Below are 16,702 nucleotides of genomic sequence, written 5' to 3'. Positions count from 1 at the left end.
GAAAGGGGTACGTCTGGGGTTGCGCTCGGCGACGGGAAGAAAGATCGATAGGTGATCAGTCTATCGATCGGCAGCCGCAAGTCAGATAACTTCAGAGGCACTCTGCAGCGTGCTCAAAGCTCTTCGACTTGGGCGGAAGTCACACGGAATTTTAAACGGCCAGCGAGCCAATTACTAGCCACCACGTGTGAATAATTTAGCACTGGCCAATAGCGGGGCACAAATTTACATTCGAATGGCGGGAACTCTTTGCACCGTGCATCTCCGTGCTGCAAAGAAGAAATACATCTTGCAAAGGAAACTGTAAATTGGCGGGAACTCTCCTGCACGCAGGCTCTTAATTGCAGCAGAACACTCTGCCGTGCAAAGGAGCTCTCATGTGGCCAGGAAATTCCATAGTGCCGAGGCACCAAAAATCACTGGGTTGTGACAAAGGCAAGTACTAAAATGTATAAAACAAGCTACAAATACCAGACATAATATGTGTTTTATTTTACATTAGGGAGCTGTTATGTGTTTAGATGTTCTGATAGAAACTTATGGTTCTCTCTTAATTCTCTGTATTCTAGTTTATTTGTAAAGATTTAGCACAGAATGTCACATTTTTAAGTGATATATTTTCGCAGGAGTTACCAGCTTACTCTGTTGAAAGAGCTATTATGCAGCTGCACAATGATGCCTAAAGACTTAATAACTGTAAATGAACATGCAATTATGGGATTCTTGAAGAAAGGAAGACAGGAAGAAAGGAAGGAAGGATGGTCAAATAACTTTCACTGTCTCTTTTATTCCCCCTCTCCCCCTGACTTAGTCTGAAAAATGACTTTAGAAACTACAACTTCCAAACTGTTCTTTTCCTTTCTTCTGAATGCTAAAAGTCAGAGCTTTGCCAGAACCATTTCCATCTCAGTGTTATCATCAGGTACAGAACTTGCAGAAGTAGCTTTAGGCTCTTATTCCTCAGCATCAGATTTCAAATAGCTAACTTCAAAATACAACTTTTGACTGACCAACCCCATTTATATGTGTTGATATAACTGGAAACCAATATACTAATGTTAGAAAGAAATATGTATTGATATATACAAAGGATACACTAGGAAACTGGTAGAAATGCAAAGCATGTAATAGACTTTAAATGTATATATTTACAAATAAAAATAAAATATAAAAAATGTATATATACTCATCTACCCCCACACAAATAAAATATAGACCAGAATGCTTAATGCCTATGGACCATGTCCATACTAGGAAAATTAGGTTTTGCAATCTAGTGCCCAGGCAACTATACCAATGGTACTTGTAGTCTAAAAAGGATTTATCCAAGATGTTATCTGTCTTGGCCCACGCTGTGAAGGCCCACGCTGTATATCTATTGAACATTCTCTACATATTAGAATTCTACATACATGTTCTACAAATAGACCATTCTACATACATTGAACATTTACACATATTAATTCTCCCAATATTGATGTGACATAACAATGAAATAGAATTCCTATTGCTGATAGGCAAACCAAAAAAGATAAGTAATTTCCCCAAAATCACATAAGAAGTAAGTTCCAGAGTCAGGATTAGTTATCATTTGTATGTCATACATATGCACAACATTTAGGATTTTAAAACTGGGATCAGACCTTCCTGAAGTGCTTGAAGCTAAGCTTGAAAGTACCTACCAGTAATTTAGAGGGCCTCTCTAGACATTCAGGTAAACACGGGATAGTATGTGAAGTGTGATTCACAGTTGCGCCTCCTGCCATGCACTACATGCATAGTAGGAGGCATGACTGTGGGATCCAGCATCAGATACAATCATACCTTATTGCCAGTGCAGGGAGAGCCTGAGATCACAAACAGCAAGCTCTTGCACTCCATGTGCTCCAATGGCTGTGAGCCCTGTCAGTGCGGGAGCTCCCAGACACAGAAGAGCACCTGGCCACATGTTCAACTAATGGCGTGATAAGAATGAGCCACAAAGTTATTACCAGGGTGGAAAAAAATCGACTGTTATTTTAAATTTAAAATATTGATTTTTTTAAGATGCTTTTTAAAAAAAACAAACTTATATAAAGATAGTTTTAATTTAAGATATGTTAAAGCTAAAAGATATCATCATGGAATAGGGATTATAACTTCTAATTATATATTTGAAACAATATATTCATGTAAACTTTTTAGAAACTTTGTAAATAGGTCACGACAGGCCATGGGCTATATTAGGGGCCCGGTCTTATGCGGTTCCCAGACAATCCTCTATAGATTAGTAAAGACTAAAGAAAACCACTCTACCCAATGGGACTCAGTGCTCAGTCCCAAAGATCCCATTAAACATCTCTGTGATGCATAGTTTCAGTTCTCAAACTGTGGATTTGTCTCTCCAGAGATCATAAGACGACAAGGTTCTTTGGGTAAATGTGATATCTTTTATTAGATGAACTAAATAGCTGGAAAAAAATGTTTTTTGCAAGTTTTCGGGCACAAAAGCCCTTCTTCAGGCATGGGGAGAGAGTTTGTCATCTCCAGAGATAACATCCTTGTTAACAGCAGCATATGAAGATGAGAGATAACAGACCTGATAACCTACCCATCAGCCCACTTGTCTCTGCAAGTTTGTGTACATACAGTCAAGCCCTACCTTTCTCTAAAAGTGCAAAGTTTCAATAAGTTAAATGAATAAAGGATAGCAAACAACAAGAATGCACTTTTTGTAGAAAACCAATTAAATCGAGGCTTCATGACCAGTGATTTAAATGGTGATTCAAATCAGTTTGATTTAAATCAAATCCACCCTGGCTGTTACATATTTACAAATATGGTAACAGTGTGGTTAGCACCAAATTAAATTACTTGGGGGGAGGGGGGAATCAAATGATTTGTCTCATCTTCATGATGAAATTTTTGAGGAAATTTTGTTTTTCCCTTAAGTAAGAACATGAGCAAAAAATATAAAAATTGACAGTCTGCTACATGACAATCAAAGTTCAAACTAACTCATTAAACTTAATTCATTAATTAACCAATATGCTTAACTTAATTGACCAATATGCTTGCAAATTCTCAGAAAATCCTGTGTTCATTCACAAGGGTGTGGTGAGGTGTTTTGCATTAATACATAACATGATGGTTAAATCCTTGCGTTAAGGATTCCGGATCACAGGCCCTGGTTCTCACCCTGACATCTCCTGGGAGAGCAATACAGCAATGCACAGGCAATCTAGAAAGTTTTTGGAGAGTTCTGAGAACAACTTCCTGGTGCAAGTGTTGGAGATGCCAACTGGGTGCTGTGCTCTTCTTGACCTGCTGCTTACAAACAGGGAAGAATTGGTGGGGAACTGTAAATATGTAGAAATGGATGGCAACTTGGGCAGCAGTGACCACGAGATGACTCAGTTCAGGATCCTGAGGAAAGGAAGGAAGGAGAGCAACAGGGTAAGGACCCTAGACTTCAGAAAAACTAGGGAGGAGTATAACAGTATTGCTCGGGCATGCAGGGATGAAGGCCAAAGCACAACTGCAGTTTCAACTAGCAAGGGGAGTGAAGGGTAACAAGAAAAGCTTCTACAAGTATGTTAGCAACAAGAGGAAGATGGGAAAGCGCGGGTCCCATATTGAATGGGAGAGGCAACCTAGTAACAGAGGATGCAGAAGAGAGTGAAGTGCTCAATGCCTTTTTCACCTCTCTTCACAGGCCTGGTCAGCTCCCAGACTACTGCACCTGGCAGCACAGTTTGGGGAGAAGGGGAGCAGCCAATGGCAAAACAACAGGTTAGGGACTCTTTAGAAAAGCTGGATGTGTAGAAGTCCATGGGGCCGGAAGGGATGGGTGCTGAGGGAGTCGGCCAATGTAATTGCAGAGCCACTGGTCATCATCTTTCAAAACTCATGGCTAGGAATCTACCAAATTCATGGTGGAAGTGGGCTGCACGGCAGCTCCTTTAATCTTGCAGGTTCCCTCATGCATGCCCCCCATTGCTGACTGGCTGGGGAGCCCTGGTGGCCCGGCTGCTTGCTGCTGATCAGGAAGGAGGCAAAAAAAGAGTGCCATAATTAAAACTGCAGTTTTTACCTCCCTGCCGATCAGAAGCAAGTGGCAGGGCCGCTCCACTGATTGGCGGGGTGTGAGTGGGGGAGCCTGCAAGATTAAAGCCCAGATGCTTCAAAAAGGGCAAATAAAGTGCCCATCTTCAAGAAAGGGACGGGTGAGGATCCAGAGAACTACAGACCAGTCAGCCTCACCTCAGCTTCTGGAAAAATCATGGAGCAGGTCCTCAAGGAATCCATTTCTAAGCACTTTGAGGAGAAAAAGGTTATTAAGAACAGTCAACATGGATTCACCAAGGGCAAATCATGCCTGACCAACCTGATTGCCTTCTATAATGAGGTGACTGGCTTTGTGGACGTGGGGAAAGCAGTGGACATGATATATCTTGACTTTAGCAAGGCTTCTGATACCATCTCCAACAACATTCTTGCAAGCAAACTAAGAAAGTATGGGTTGGATGAATGGACTCTAAGGCAGAGAGAAAAGTGGTTGGATCATCAGGCTCAGATGGTAACAGTCAGTGACAAAATGTCTAGTTGGCAGCCAGTATCAAGGGCAGTACTCCAAGGGTTTGTCCTGGGGCTGGTTTTCTTCAATATCTTTATCAACGAGCTGGAAGATGGGGTGCAGTGTACCCTCATCAAGTTTGCAGATGACACCAAGCTGGGGGGAGTAGTAAATACACTGGAGGGTAAGACTAGGATTCAGAGAGTCCTGGACAAATTGGAGAATGGGACCAAAAGAAGTCTCACAAGATTCAAGAAGGACAAGTGCAAAGTCCTGCACTTAGGATGGAACAATCCCATGCACTGGTAACAGGCTGGGGACCAACTAGCTAAGCAGCAGCTTTGCAGAAACGGACCTGGGGGTTGCAGTGAACAATAAGCTGAACATGAACCAACAGTGTGCCTTTGTTGCAAAGAAGGTTAATGGCATACTGGACTGCATAACTAGGAGCTTTGCCAGCAGGTCAAGGGAAATGATTCTTCCCCTCTATTCAGCACTGGTGAGGCCACATCTGGAGTACTGTAGCCAGTTTTGCCAGCACCCCCCTCCATGGAAAGAATGTAGACCAGCTGGAGAGAGTCCAGTGGTGGGCAACAGACATTGTTAAGGGGCTGAGGCACATGATTTCTGAGGAGGGGCTGAAGGAACTGATCTTATTTAGTCTGGAGAAGAGAAGACAAGACAGAGAGGATTTAATAGCAGCCTTCAAATACCTGAAGGGGGGTTACAAAGAGGATGGAGCTAGACTAGGGGTGGGTAATTATTTGGGTTGGAGGACAACAAAGGGAGTTTTGCTGACCTGTTGTGGGCCGGGGGAAGGGTGCTGATGAAGCCAGCGCAGCTTGGGGATGGGTGGTGTTGACTTGGCCCAGTGCAGCATGGGAGTGGTGCTGGATGATGAGGGGGGCAGAGGGAGTGCAGACCCTTCCTGGCATGGGGGGATGGCATTTGATCCTATCCAGCCTGAGCCCATCCATCTTGAACCCACCTTAGGAGCTTGGGATGCAACAGGCAGGTAGGCTCTCCAGAGAGACCATCCCAGTACCTGCATGAGCAGAGCCTGCTTGGCTAGGTGGCTGGGATGGGGCCGCGGGCTGGCAGAGAGTAGCACCTGAGCGGGAGGGGCAGAGGCCAGGATCACTTGGGCAGTGACAGTGCAGGGCTGGGGCCTGAGGCAAAGCCATGATCCACTCCCCACATGCTCCTGCTTGCAGAACTAACACTTGTTGCAGGGATGTGCAGGAGCAGATTGCGGCTCTGCCTTGAGCCTCAGCCCCATGCTGTCATTGACCCACAATCCCAGCCCCAGCATTCCCAGCCCCACCCACCCATCTGACTCCTGGATGTCACTCCCCACCTGCCTACAGCCCCACCCCTTCTACCTGGCCAAGCATGCACTACCTGAAAGGGTCCCGAACCAGTCTCCATGAAGACCCCACCTGCTCCATCCTTGGAGGTTTTTAAGACCTGGCTAGATAAAGCCTTGGCTAGGATGATTATATAGTTGGGGATGGTCCTATTAGAGCAGGAGGTTGGATTGGATATCCTCCTAAGGTTCCTTCCAGCTCTAACTTTCTATGATTCTATGATTAACTGGAAACATCAATTTAGCCTCAGTTATGGAACCACGGTAAGTATTCTCATCATTGACCTTCATTGTGGTAGTGCACACTGTTAGGGACTGCTTTCAAACACAGGAATACAGCCCCTGGACCAAAGAGTTCTGGAGACAGCATCTCAACTGATGCAAGGTGTCACAGCCTTTCACTGCAGTGCACTCATGAGGATTCATATCAGCTGAACAGGTGGGCCTACAATTTTAGCCCCTGATTTTGCAAACTATATCAAATGGGAGAGCTCTGTGCAGATACAAAAACCAACCAAATGGGATATCTTGTTTAACTGAGGTCCGAGACTGTATGTCTCTCAAATACATGTGCCCGTCTACAGTTGGATCCTGGGGCACAATAGAACTTTGAATTCCCTTTTTTTTTGGTTTTGCAATTATGTCTCTAAGTCTTTTCCTGTGCTACAATACTTCTGAAACTAACTGGAGATAGCCATTACAAAACACCAACATGTGATTAGTAGCATATCATTTAAAAATATAACCCCTGTTGATTAACAATTGTGCTACATGATGTTAACCAGACTTCCAGCACTGAAAAATAAATTGCCTTTTTCTGCTTTGATTACTCTGTGCAGAAACTGGAACCTAATTTCTACTGCAGTGCAAATCTCAGGAAATTTCTCCTTTACTGCTGAGTTCCTGAGGCATATTCCCCCAAATGCAGGTTAATCGAGAATTCTCAGCTAGAGCTCAAATTGCACATTTCATTTATATTCAGGGGAGCAGATCTAAAGTATTGTTTCAAAAGTATTGGCCAAAACATGACTGAAGTGCTCAAAATTTACCAAAGTGACTAATGACTCTGCATGCCCCATTTTTGGGGACAGGACATGAAATGATATACCCTAAAGACTTTTCAGAAGGTTGTGCTCACCACTTCCTGGAAGTCAGGCCCCTGTAAGCTGCCAGGCAGTCAAATATTGAGGCAACCAAAATCACTAGTCACTGTTGTAAATTTAAGACCACAGAATAACATAGTTCATATAGCAAAAGTTTTAGATCCTGCTACTACCGTTTCTCCTTTATTAAAAAAAACAAAACAAAAACACTTAAAGCAAGCAGTTGCACAGGTAGCATAGTCCAAACTACAATACTTTTAATTTTTTTTAAATTCTACTATCTTTCCCAGAAATGAGAAACAAATTTTTTTAACTCCTTTAGCATAGGGGTATCAAATATATGGCCTGAGGGCTGGATATGACCCATGGAGCCATTTCACTCAGCTCCTAGGGAGGCTGGAAATTTGGGGCAGAGTCCACCACTGAAATTCAGGGTACAGAGCCCTGTTGGGGATGCACATTTTGGGGGGTTGGAGTTGGGAGGATGGGGCAGAGGATGGCTGCATTAACTGACAGCTCTCTGATGCTACTTACTCAATTGCTGAAGGTGGCCCCACATCTGACTCCTAAGAAGTTTGACAGTTCTTCTCGTGTGTTTTAATTACCTTTAATTAGCCCCTTAACATCGGCTGTAGGGATTTACACCTTACTTTTCAGGCACAGACAGAGAAGGAGTTAGTGCCTATCTTTTACAAATAAGTCTAGTTTAGAGCACATGCATAGGGTGTGGGAGAAAGGTTCAATTCTGACCTGTGTTTGACAGGATTCAGACCTACTTCTGCCATTTTCCAAGAGAGTGCCTTAACTACTTGGCTGCAGGCTGTTCTGGGTAATGGGACCCTAGACTCCTCTTGATGCTGTGCAGCCATGTGAAAAAATTCAAGAGTCACTGGGGCAAAGGATGACAATACAGTTGCTTTACTGCTTCCTAATTATGGTACCTACCACAGTTTATATTTCCTTTAAGACAATCACTGCAGATGCCATAACTGACATTTCTCAAACTTGATAATCAGGTTCAAACCAAAGCACACGTAACATTAATAAAATTAAAGAGAGAGATCTTGCTATTTGAAGGGTTACTTATTAATATATTGTTTTTTTTCTGTTGAATTTTTCTGTGAAAAAGCATGCCAGTATTAGCAGCAGAAAAATATAACCCGCAATAAGTGTAAAAAAGCTGGCAAGCTTAAAAAATGTCTGATTGATCAGTGGCCAGAATTCAGCTGCCTCCCTTGCAGCAATGGAAACAAAAACATCTGAAGAAAAAAATGGCATTTAGCTCACCAATAGTGTAGTATCTCTTCAGCTCACTTCTCCGTGGATTACGTCTTTGTGTATTTGTGGTGTTGTTCTGCTCCTCTTCAGAAGTGGCTGTCTTAATGACAGGCCTGGCATGTGTTGCCTGTTGTCCTGGTGCTGCCAGAGGGTTGCATCCTGCTGCAGTAATATCTATAGACTGGGACTTTTTCTTTAACCTACAGACAAACGGAAATAATGGACTATTAATCCTTGTCGTATAGCTGCAACATTTAGCTCTTTTCTTACTTTATATAAACAGAAAATGGAATGCCATCATTCAACAACGTATTTGTATCACAGTTGTTCCTAGAGGCCTAACTGAAAATACGACATTGTGGTAAACTAGTAAAAGATCGTAAGTTCCTTGGGGCAGGAACTATCTACAGAGATAAGACATGTTATCTTGGGCTTTACAGATGGGGAACTGAGACACAGGGAAAATAAATGATTTTCCAGAGGCCATGTAGGAAGTCTGGTGAAGAACCAGAAACTGACTCCAGAATTTCTCAGTCCCAGTCCAAGGCCATAATCCCAAGGCCCTCCTTCCATTCCACGCTGGCTGCAACATCCTATTGTCTCTTACCTTAAATAAGAACTTACACTGTATTTTGGCTACTACAATTTGAGGTCACAGAACAACAATTTCTTCCCCAGTATATTAAAACTTAATAAAGCTACACAATACAAATTCTGTAGCAAGCAAAAATGTCAGAGAATCATGAACTGAAGCAGACACAGGTACTACATTTACAAAATGTCTTTATAGTGTATCATTTATACACTGAGGTTCCAGACACAGCTGCTGCACTCAGCAGGTCCTTTTCTGATTATATTAGCTAAACACAAGTTGACAAAATTATTCAGACACTCGAGCACACTGTAAAGAATATATACATACTGGCTGAAGGCTACACAGGAAAGTTGTATTGCTTTAAGCATGTGATTGCGAACTGATGGAACAGTACAAATCCCCATATGGAGACTCCCTTTTCGAAATAGTTTGATATAGGTGGATCCAGGATGGGGAAGGCTGTTGGGGGGGGGAAGAGTGGGGAGCATGACAGTAGGGGTGCAGTTCCTTCCCCTCTTTGAGTCCTGCTCCACTGAAATTAAAAAACAAAACAAACGAACAAAAATAAAAACTCTCTGGGAGAGGCAGTGACTTTCCTTTCCTCTCCCTTTCCTGGCAGCAATGAGACAGTCAAATGACTTCATAGATTTCATAGACGTTAGGGCTGGAAGGGACCTCGCAAGATCATCGGGTCTAGCCCCCCGCCCAAAGGGCAGGAAGTCAGCTGGGGTCAGATCATCCCAGCAAGATAAACATCCAAATGCTTCTTGAACATGTCCAGAGTAGGTGCTTGCACCACTTCTGTGGGGAGTCTATTCCAGACTCCGGAGATGTGGACAGTAAAGAAGTTTTTCCTTAAGTCCAGTCCAAAACAGTCTTCCAGCAGTTTGTAACCGTTGCACCTTGTCTTCCTTAGGGGTGCCCTGGTGAACAGATGTTCTCCCAGATCCTGATGCGCACCCCTAATATACATATAGGCTGCCACCAACTCCCCCCTGAGCCTACGCTTTCCAAAGCTGAAGAGTCCTATGCCTCTCAGCCTCTCCTCATAAGGCCTGTTCTCTTGACCTCTGATCTCTCAGAGCATGGCTCTCCTCTGGACTCTCTCAAGCTTCTCCACATCCTTCCTAAAGTGTGGATCCCAGAATTGCATGCAGTACTCCAGCTGTGGCCTCACCAAGGCGGGGTACAATGGGAGAATGACATCCTGGGATTTACTTGAGAAGTATCTATGGATGCAAGCCACAGTTTTGCTTGCTTTAGCAGCTGTGACATTGCATTGGTGGCTCATATTTATCTTGTGGTCAATCATAACCCCCAAGTCCCTTTCGGCCATGGTGCTAGTGAGTGTAGCACTGCCGAGCTTCTAGGTATGTTGTGGGTTCTTTCTCCTGAGGTGGAGCACCTTGCATTTCTCTGTGTTGAAAGTCATTAGGTTTTGATCTTCCCACTTTGCAAGCCTGTCCAAGTCAGCCTGAATCCCCAGCCTATTCTGTAGTGTGACCATGCTTCCCCATAATTTGGTGTCATCTGCAAACTTAGCCAGTCTGCTTTTGACACCCAAATCCAGGTTGTTTATGAATATGTTAAAGAGCACCGGTCCGAGTACTGAACACTGAGGGACACCACTGGTCACCATGCACCATGTTGACTCGGTTTCATCAACAATCTGTGTCTGGGTCTGACCATGGAGCCAGTTCCCCAGCCTCAGACCATAAGGTGTCAAGGCCGCAGGTCCCCAATTTTGTCATGAGGACATCATGGGAGACCAAGTCAAAGGCTTTTTTGAAATCCAAGTAAATTACATCAGCCTCTCCCCTTCTGTCCAGGTGATGTGTCACTTGATCATGGAAGGAGATGAGGTTGGTCAGGCATGACCTACCCTTAATGAAGCCATGTTGGCTGTCTCTCAGGATGACACTTTCTGTTAGCCTATTGTTGATGGATTCTTTAATAATTTTTTCCATGACCTTTCCAGGGATTGAGGTCTAACTCATCGTCTTGTAGTTCCCTGGATCTTCCTTCCTTCCTTTCATGAAGATAGGCATCACACTGGCCCTCTTCCAATCTTCAGGAACCTCTCCCAAGTGTCACAAGTACTGGTGACTTCATGGTTCATTATCATCTACCTGGTTCTTGCTAATCTTTTTCTACTCCATGGGTGTTAACCACTCTTCCCTTTTAAATGGTCTTGACTTCCACTATTTAAATGATCCTTTCTTCTGCAACTCTGTTGTCTGATAGCCATTCCTAGTAATGACTCTTCTGTTTCACAGCCTTGCAGACTGTTTTCAGCTCTAGCTAAAAACCTTAACTCAGGTGTGGTAATATTAATGCAGGTGTAGAAAGGACTGACAGTGAAGTATTGAAGGCACTGTCAAGACACTCAAGGAGGTTAGATTTTGTTTTATGACTCTGAATAAGGGATGTACATTTAAATATAATTACTTCAGGACTAATGACACCATATCATTTGACTATTTTTGCCTAATTTGTTGTCCTTTTTTTAAACTTTATATATAATCCAGCATTATATTCTATATGACCCAAGCATTATATTTGTTTTGGCTTTGATCTTAAACTGAATAATTTAGCACTGGCCATCTAGCATATTGATAAACCTTCTGGTTCCTCTTTAACTAGAGAAAAATTAATGTCATCTTATATGGGATGAAGCCCCATACCCTCTGCCCTCCCCATTTTCAAAATCACAGATCCACCTATGAGAAAGGGTAAAGCCTAAAGGAAAAAGGAACTCTTATACCCAGGTCATATCTATGTGACTCTAGCATATCTCAACTGATGTAACAGGTGAATTTCTATCAGGTAAACCATTGCCGGGAGCATCAAAACCATCTAGAGGATCTGAACAACCAAATCCAATTAGTTTTCAGTGGAAAAACTGGATCTAAATCCCTCAAGTGGCTTTGACAATCTCAGATGCTGCAGTTACATGTGCTATATGCAGTCAGCAGCCAATTTTTTAGGTACCTACCTTATATGATAAAAATATCCCTGCTACAAGACTGCAGAGTGAGAAACACTCCATTTTTAATGAAGCCAACTGCATAAGTGCTATTAAGAGCAAAAATGGAAATATTTGATATTTTAAAACCATATCTTGAATGAAGAGTCTGTAAAATATCTAGTTGGCTACTTGATTTCATTCTGAAAATAAAAGGGATTTGTGACACCGTAGTGCAGCACAGAATGAGATCAAGGGTTTTCAACCACACTGAATGCCTGTGTCAATGAATAAAGAAAAATGAGAAGGTTCACCAGGCCAGATAAAAACATCTGCACTCTCTGGCAGCATCATCCCTCCTAATACTATGCTATCCTATTTTTTAAAATGTTTCCTCCATTTGCCAATTATATGTAAAAGAAAGAATGTGATTTAATCAGGGAAATGAGTTAATTAATATCACCAAGATGATTATTATTACTACACTGGAAATTCCTAACGGCAGTACTGTTTTCCATAAGATGGGCTCAGAATGCCATTGGCCAAGAAGTGACTTACAGCAAGTAATCCAATGCTACGAGATGTGGGGTTTTCACAATACTCAAATGTTGTTAGCATTAACAAGTACTGAATGGTCCTGGATAAGAATGTATAACACAAGACGCTTAATCCAGGAACCCAGAGTACAGATAAGTAGCTGGGTATGAGTTTTTCTACAGGGTTGAGAGAGCATGACTGCCTAGCCCTCCTTCCCCAGCCCTGGCCCAGCTACTCCAATGGTTGAAGTGTCCTTTTTAGTCCAACAGAATAGACAGACTGATGGGAAGCAGATGATTATATCAATGTAAAATAAATGAGATTTTAAAGTATTCCTACTCAAACTTATTATATGTTTTGTTCTCACTACCAAGATAATCTGCAGGACAGTTTAGTTCAGAAAGATGTAAATTGCACTAGAAAACCAGTTAATAGAACGGCTGGCTGCAACTCGAGACCATTGCTCCTTGTTCTGACATCTGCCACCACTGAGAAAAGTCCAGCTCCATCCTCTTTCGAACCTCCTTCAGGTAATTGAGGACTTTCAGGTAATTGCTATTAAATCTCCCTTCAGTCTTCTCTTCTGTACACTAAATAAGATCAGGTCCCTCAGCCTCTCCTCAGAAATCATGTGCCCCAGCCCTCTAACCACTTGTGTTGCTGCTGGACTTTCTCCAATTTGTGGACATGCTTTCTGTAGCGAGGAGCCCAAAACTGGATATGGGATCCAGATATGGCCTCACCAGTGCTGAATAGAGCAGAAGAATCACTTCCCTTGACCTACTGGCAACACACCTACAAATGCAGCCCAGTATGCTGTTAGCCTTCTTGGCAATAAGGGCATACTGCTGGCTCATATTCAGCTTCTTGTCCACTGTAACCCCCAGGTCCTTTCCTGCAGAGCTGCTGCCCAGCCAGTCAGCCCCCAGCCTGTACTGGTGCATGGGATTGTTTTGTCTTAAGTGCAGGACTTGGCCCTTGTCTGTATTGAAGGTAATGTTCAGTGGCTCTGCAATCACACTGGCCAACTTCCTCAGCACCCTCGGCTGCATCACGTCTGGTCCCATGGACTTGTACACATTCAGCTTCTCTAAATACTCCCTAACCTGTTCTTTTGCCACTGTTGACTGCTCACCTCCTCCCCAAACTGTGCTGCTGGGTGCTGCAGTATGGGGGTTGACCTTGCCTGTGAAGACTGAGGTAAAAGAAGGCACTCAGCCTTTTGCACATTATCTGTCACTGAATTGCCTTTCCCACTGAGTAAGGGACACACACTTTCCCTAACCTTCCTCTTATTGCTGACATACTTGTAGGAACTTATCATTACCCGTCACGTCCCTTGCTAGCTGAAACTCCAACTGCACTTTGGCTTTCCTGATTTCATCCCTGGATGCCCGAGCAATATTCTTATACTCCTCCCTAGTCTTTCATACAAGTTTCTACTTCTTCTAAGCTTCCTTTTTGTGTTTTAACTCACTGAAGAGTTCACTGCTAAGCCAAGATATTCTTGTGCCATACTTGCTAGTCATTCTGCACATCAGGATAGTTAATTCCTGAGCCCCCAGCAAGGTTTCTTTAAAGTACAGCCAGTTCTCCTGATCTCCTTCCCCCCTCAAACTGGCCCTCCAAGGGATCCTACCCATTAGTTCCTTGACAGATGAAATCTGCTTTTCTGAAGTCCAGGGTCTTTACTCCACTGCTTTCCTTCCTTCCTTTCCTCAGTATCCTAAACTCAAATTATCTCACGGTCACTGCTGCCCAAGTTGCCATCCATTTATACGTTCCCCACCAATTCTTCCCTCTTTTTGAGCAGTAGGTCAAGAAAAGTACAGCCTCTACTTGGCCTCTCCAACACTTGCACCAAGAAGCTTTTCCCATCACTCTCCAAAAACTTCTTGGATTGCCTGCGCACTGCTGTATTGCCCTCCCAACATATGTCAGGGTGACTGAAGTCCCTCATGAGAACCAGGGGCTGTGACCTGGAAACTTCCGCTAGTTGTTTGAAGAAAGCCGCATCTACCTCATCCTCCTGGTCTGGTGGCCTATGACACGTACCATGACATCACCCTTGTTGCTCTCTCCTCTAACCCTAACCCAGAGACTTTCAACAGGCCTATCTCCAGTTTCATACTGGCATAACTACAGGAAAACTGACAGTGATAGCACAGCTCAACAGTACGTTCACTCTTCATCACCATTTTGCAGGTATGTAAACACAGGAACATAAGTCTTGGAAGAGAAATCCTTAGATCAAGTCTAGTCCCCAGCTACCATATGCAGCCAGATCACAATGAGCCCATTTCAGGAGAACATAAAAATTCAACCCGGGATCACAGGAGAAGCAGCTGTTGAAAATATTAGTTACAAGTTCATTATTCTAAATGGTCCCATGCTTGACTTTGATTGACTTCAGTAGTTTTGCAGCTTCTGTCGTTCTACAGGCACTTGAACACTGGAGGAAATAAATACTGGCATGGAACCTAACTTTTCTACATCCTAGCTAGCAAACTTCCAAACTTCCTTTACACAGCAGTCAAAGATACTGGTTGTGCTGCCAAGAAGGATGATAGATAACAAAGTCTGTACTACTATGCTGATGCTGCCATGTGAGCTACTCAAGCAAGGAGTGTTTTGGTAGACTGAACAAAATTCACAAGCCTTCTCAAAGCTTGCTTAAAAGAATATAAATTCCTGCATGTAAGTTCAGGAAACTCACTTTTGTGTGACAAGACACAATAAGCATTAGACTTGCAGTTTTATCACATCAGTGACAAGATGCAAGCTCTGTATTTGTAGTTTGTGGGAGAAGAGGGTCAGTCATAGAGTGTCCAGTCTTCTTCTGTCCCCCACACACTATTTCTTGCCATGTAGTAATTCTATATTTTTGCATTGCCTTTATTGGGCTGGTACTGTGACATGATGACATTTATACTTTGACACAGTGTAACAGTCATGACTGTGATGCAAGATTTATGAGGAAAGACTGAAAGAACTAAGATTATTTAATCTGGAGAAGAGAAGATTGAGGGGAATTGGATAATAGTCTTGAAATACCTGAAGGACTATTATAGAGAGGAAATGGACTCTTCTCCATGACCACAGGAGACAGAACTAGAAGCAGTGATCTCAAGCTTCAGCAGAGGCAATTTAGGTAGGAGATTAGAAGGATCTTTGACTACGAGGGTAGTCAAACATCGAAAAGTGTCTTCCTAGATGGAGACATCTCCATCCCTGAAAGTCTTCAAAAGCAGATTCAAGAGCAGATACTTGCCTGCAATGATTTAATCAGGCATGATAAGAGATGGGATGATCAGGGATTATTCTGATTTGAGTAGGGGGCTAGAATAGATGACCTTGTGACTTCCACTACTACTTTCCTATGATCCTATGATATAAATTAACATGAAAACCTTCATTTCATCTAGTTCCTAGCTTCTGCTCTATTTCAAGATTTCTTTTCTTAAATAATGGAAAACCTCACACATGCACATAGATAGTTTTGCATCTCTTAGAACATCTACTTTATAGTAGCCTGCAACTCTTTCCAGCAATGTTGATACAACTGAGAAAAGCCTCCTTCAATATTGCTTACAATGACATGCACTCACCCTGCTACAGTCCCCAGACAGATGACCAAGCAAACATTTCAATGTTAGTAGTAATTCTGAAATACATCCTATACAAACAAGGGATTTTAAAAAGTGCTAACTTAGGTATTTCATATTGTAAATCGAAAAAAAAAAGTTGTGTGGTACAGATCAGAAATTGTGTAAACATTAGGAAGATGCATAAACTCTTTTACCACAACTACCCTTAACAGAGAATACCATAATGGTTAATATTTATCAACAGAGACCCAGGTTTTCCATTTGCTGCCAAAAAACATGGATTTACTCCTTTAAAAGAGAAAGATGTGGATTTTCCTGCTTAAAGGGAAAACTGCGGGTTTCCCCTTTTAGGATGGCAGCCGCCCAGCCTGCAAGGAGCTGCTTGAGGTTGAGGGGAGTGGGAAGGGTACAGTAATTGAAGGCTGGGGGTGTCACGTGTGTGTGCACATGCCCTTATACATGGCCAGCATACAGTCAGGCAGTATGGTGGAGGCAGGGGGGCGGGGGGTGTTTGTGGGTTGGCGTGTAAGGGATGGGTGTGCTGGAGGGGTAGGTATCTGCTAGTGCTAGGGGAAAGTGTCTGGATGCTGGGCCTACAGCAGGGCAGGGGAAAAGTGCCTGCCCCTCCAGTGGGGGAGTGGGGAGCTGTAGAGCCAGTGCCCGTGCTTATAGGGGTGGGGCGGTCAAGAGATGCT

The 16,702-nt window shown here is 43.1% G+C and overlaps 1 protein-coding gene across 3 annotated transcripts in view; it reads right to left on the bottom strand.

Moving 5' to 3' along the window:
- The window catches only part of OXR1 (oxidation resistance 1), a 461,315-nt gene that overhangs the window by 239,465 nt on the left and 205,148 nt on the right, over positions 1-16,702 (bottom strand). For all 3 annotated transcript variants that reach the window (XM_014519136.2, XM_014519135.1, XM_006021932.3), the window contains exon 2: positions 8,312-8,502. In XM_014519136.2, the coding sequence (XP_014374622.1) occupies positions 8,312-8,502 (191 nt within the window). The remainder of the gene's footprint in view (positions 1-8,311; positions 8,503-16,702) is intronic.

This window comes from Alligator sinensis, unplaced genomic scaffold (assembly GCF_000455745.1).
Source record: "Alligator sinensis unplaced genomic scaffold, ASM45574v1 scaffold20_2, whole genome shotgun sequence".
Classification (NCBI taxonomy): domain Eukaryota; kingdom Metazoa; phylum Chordata; order Crocodylia; family Alligatoridae; genus Alligator; species Alligator sinensis.
The sequence above is the reverse complement of the archived record's forward strand: the minus strand, read 5'-3'. Positions and strand labels throughout refer to the sequence as shown.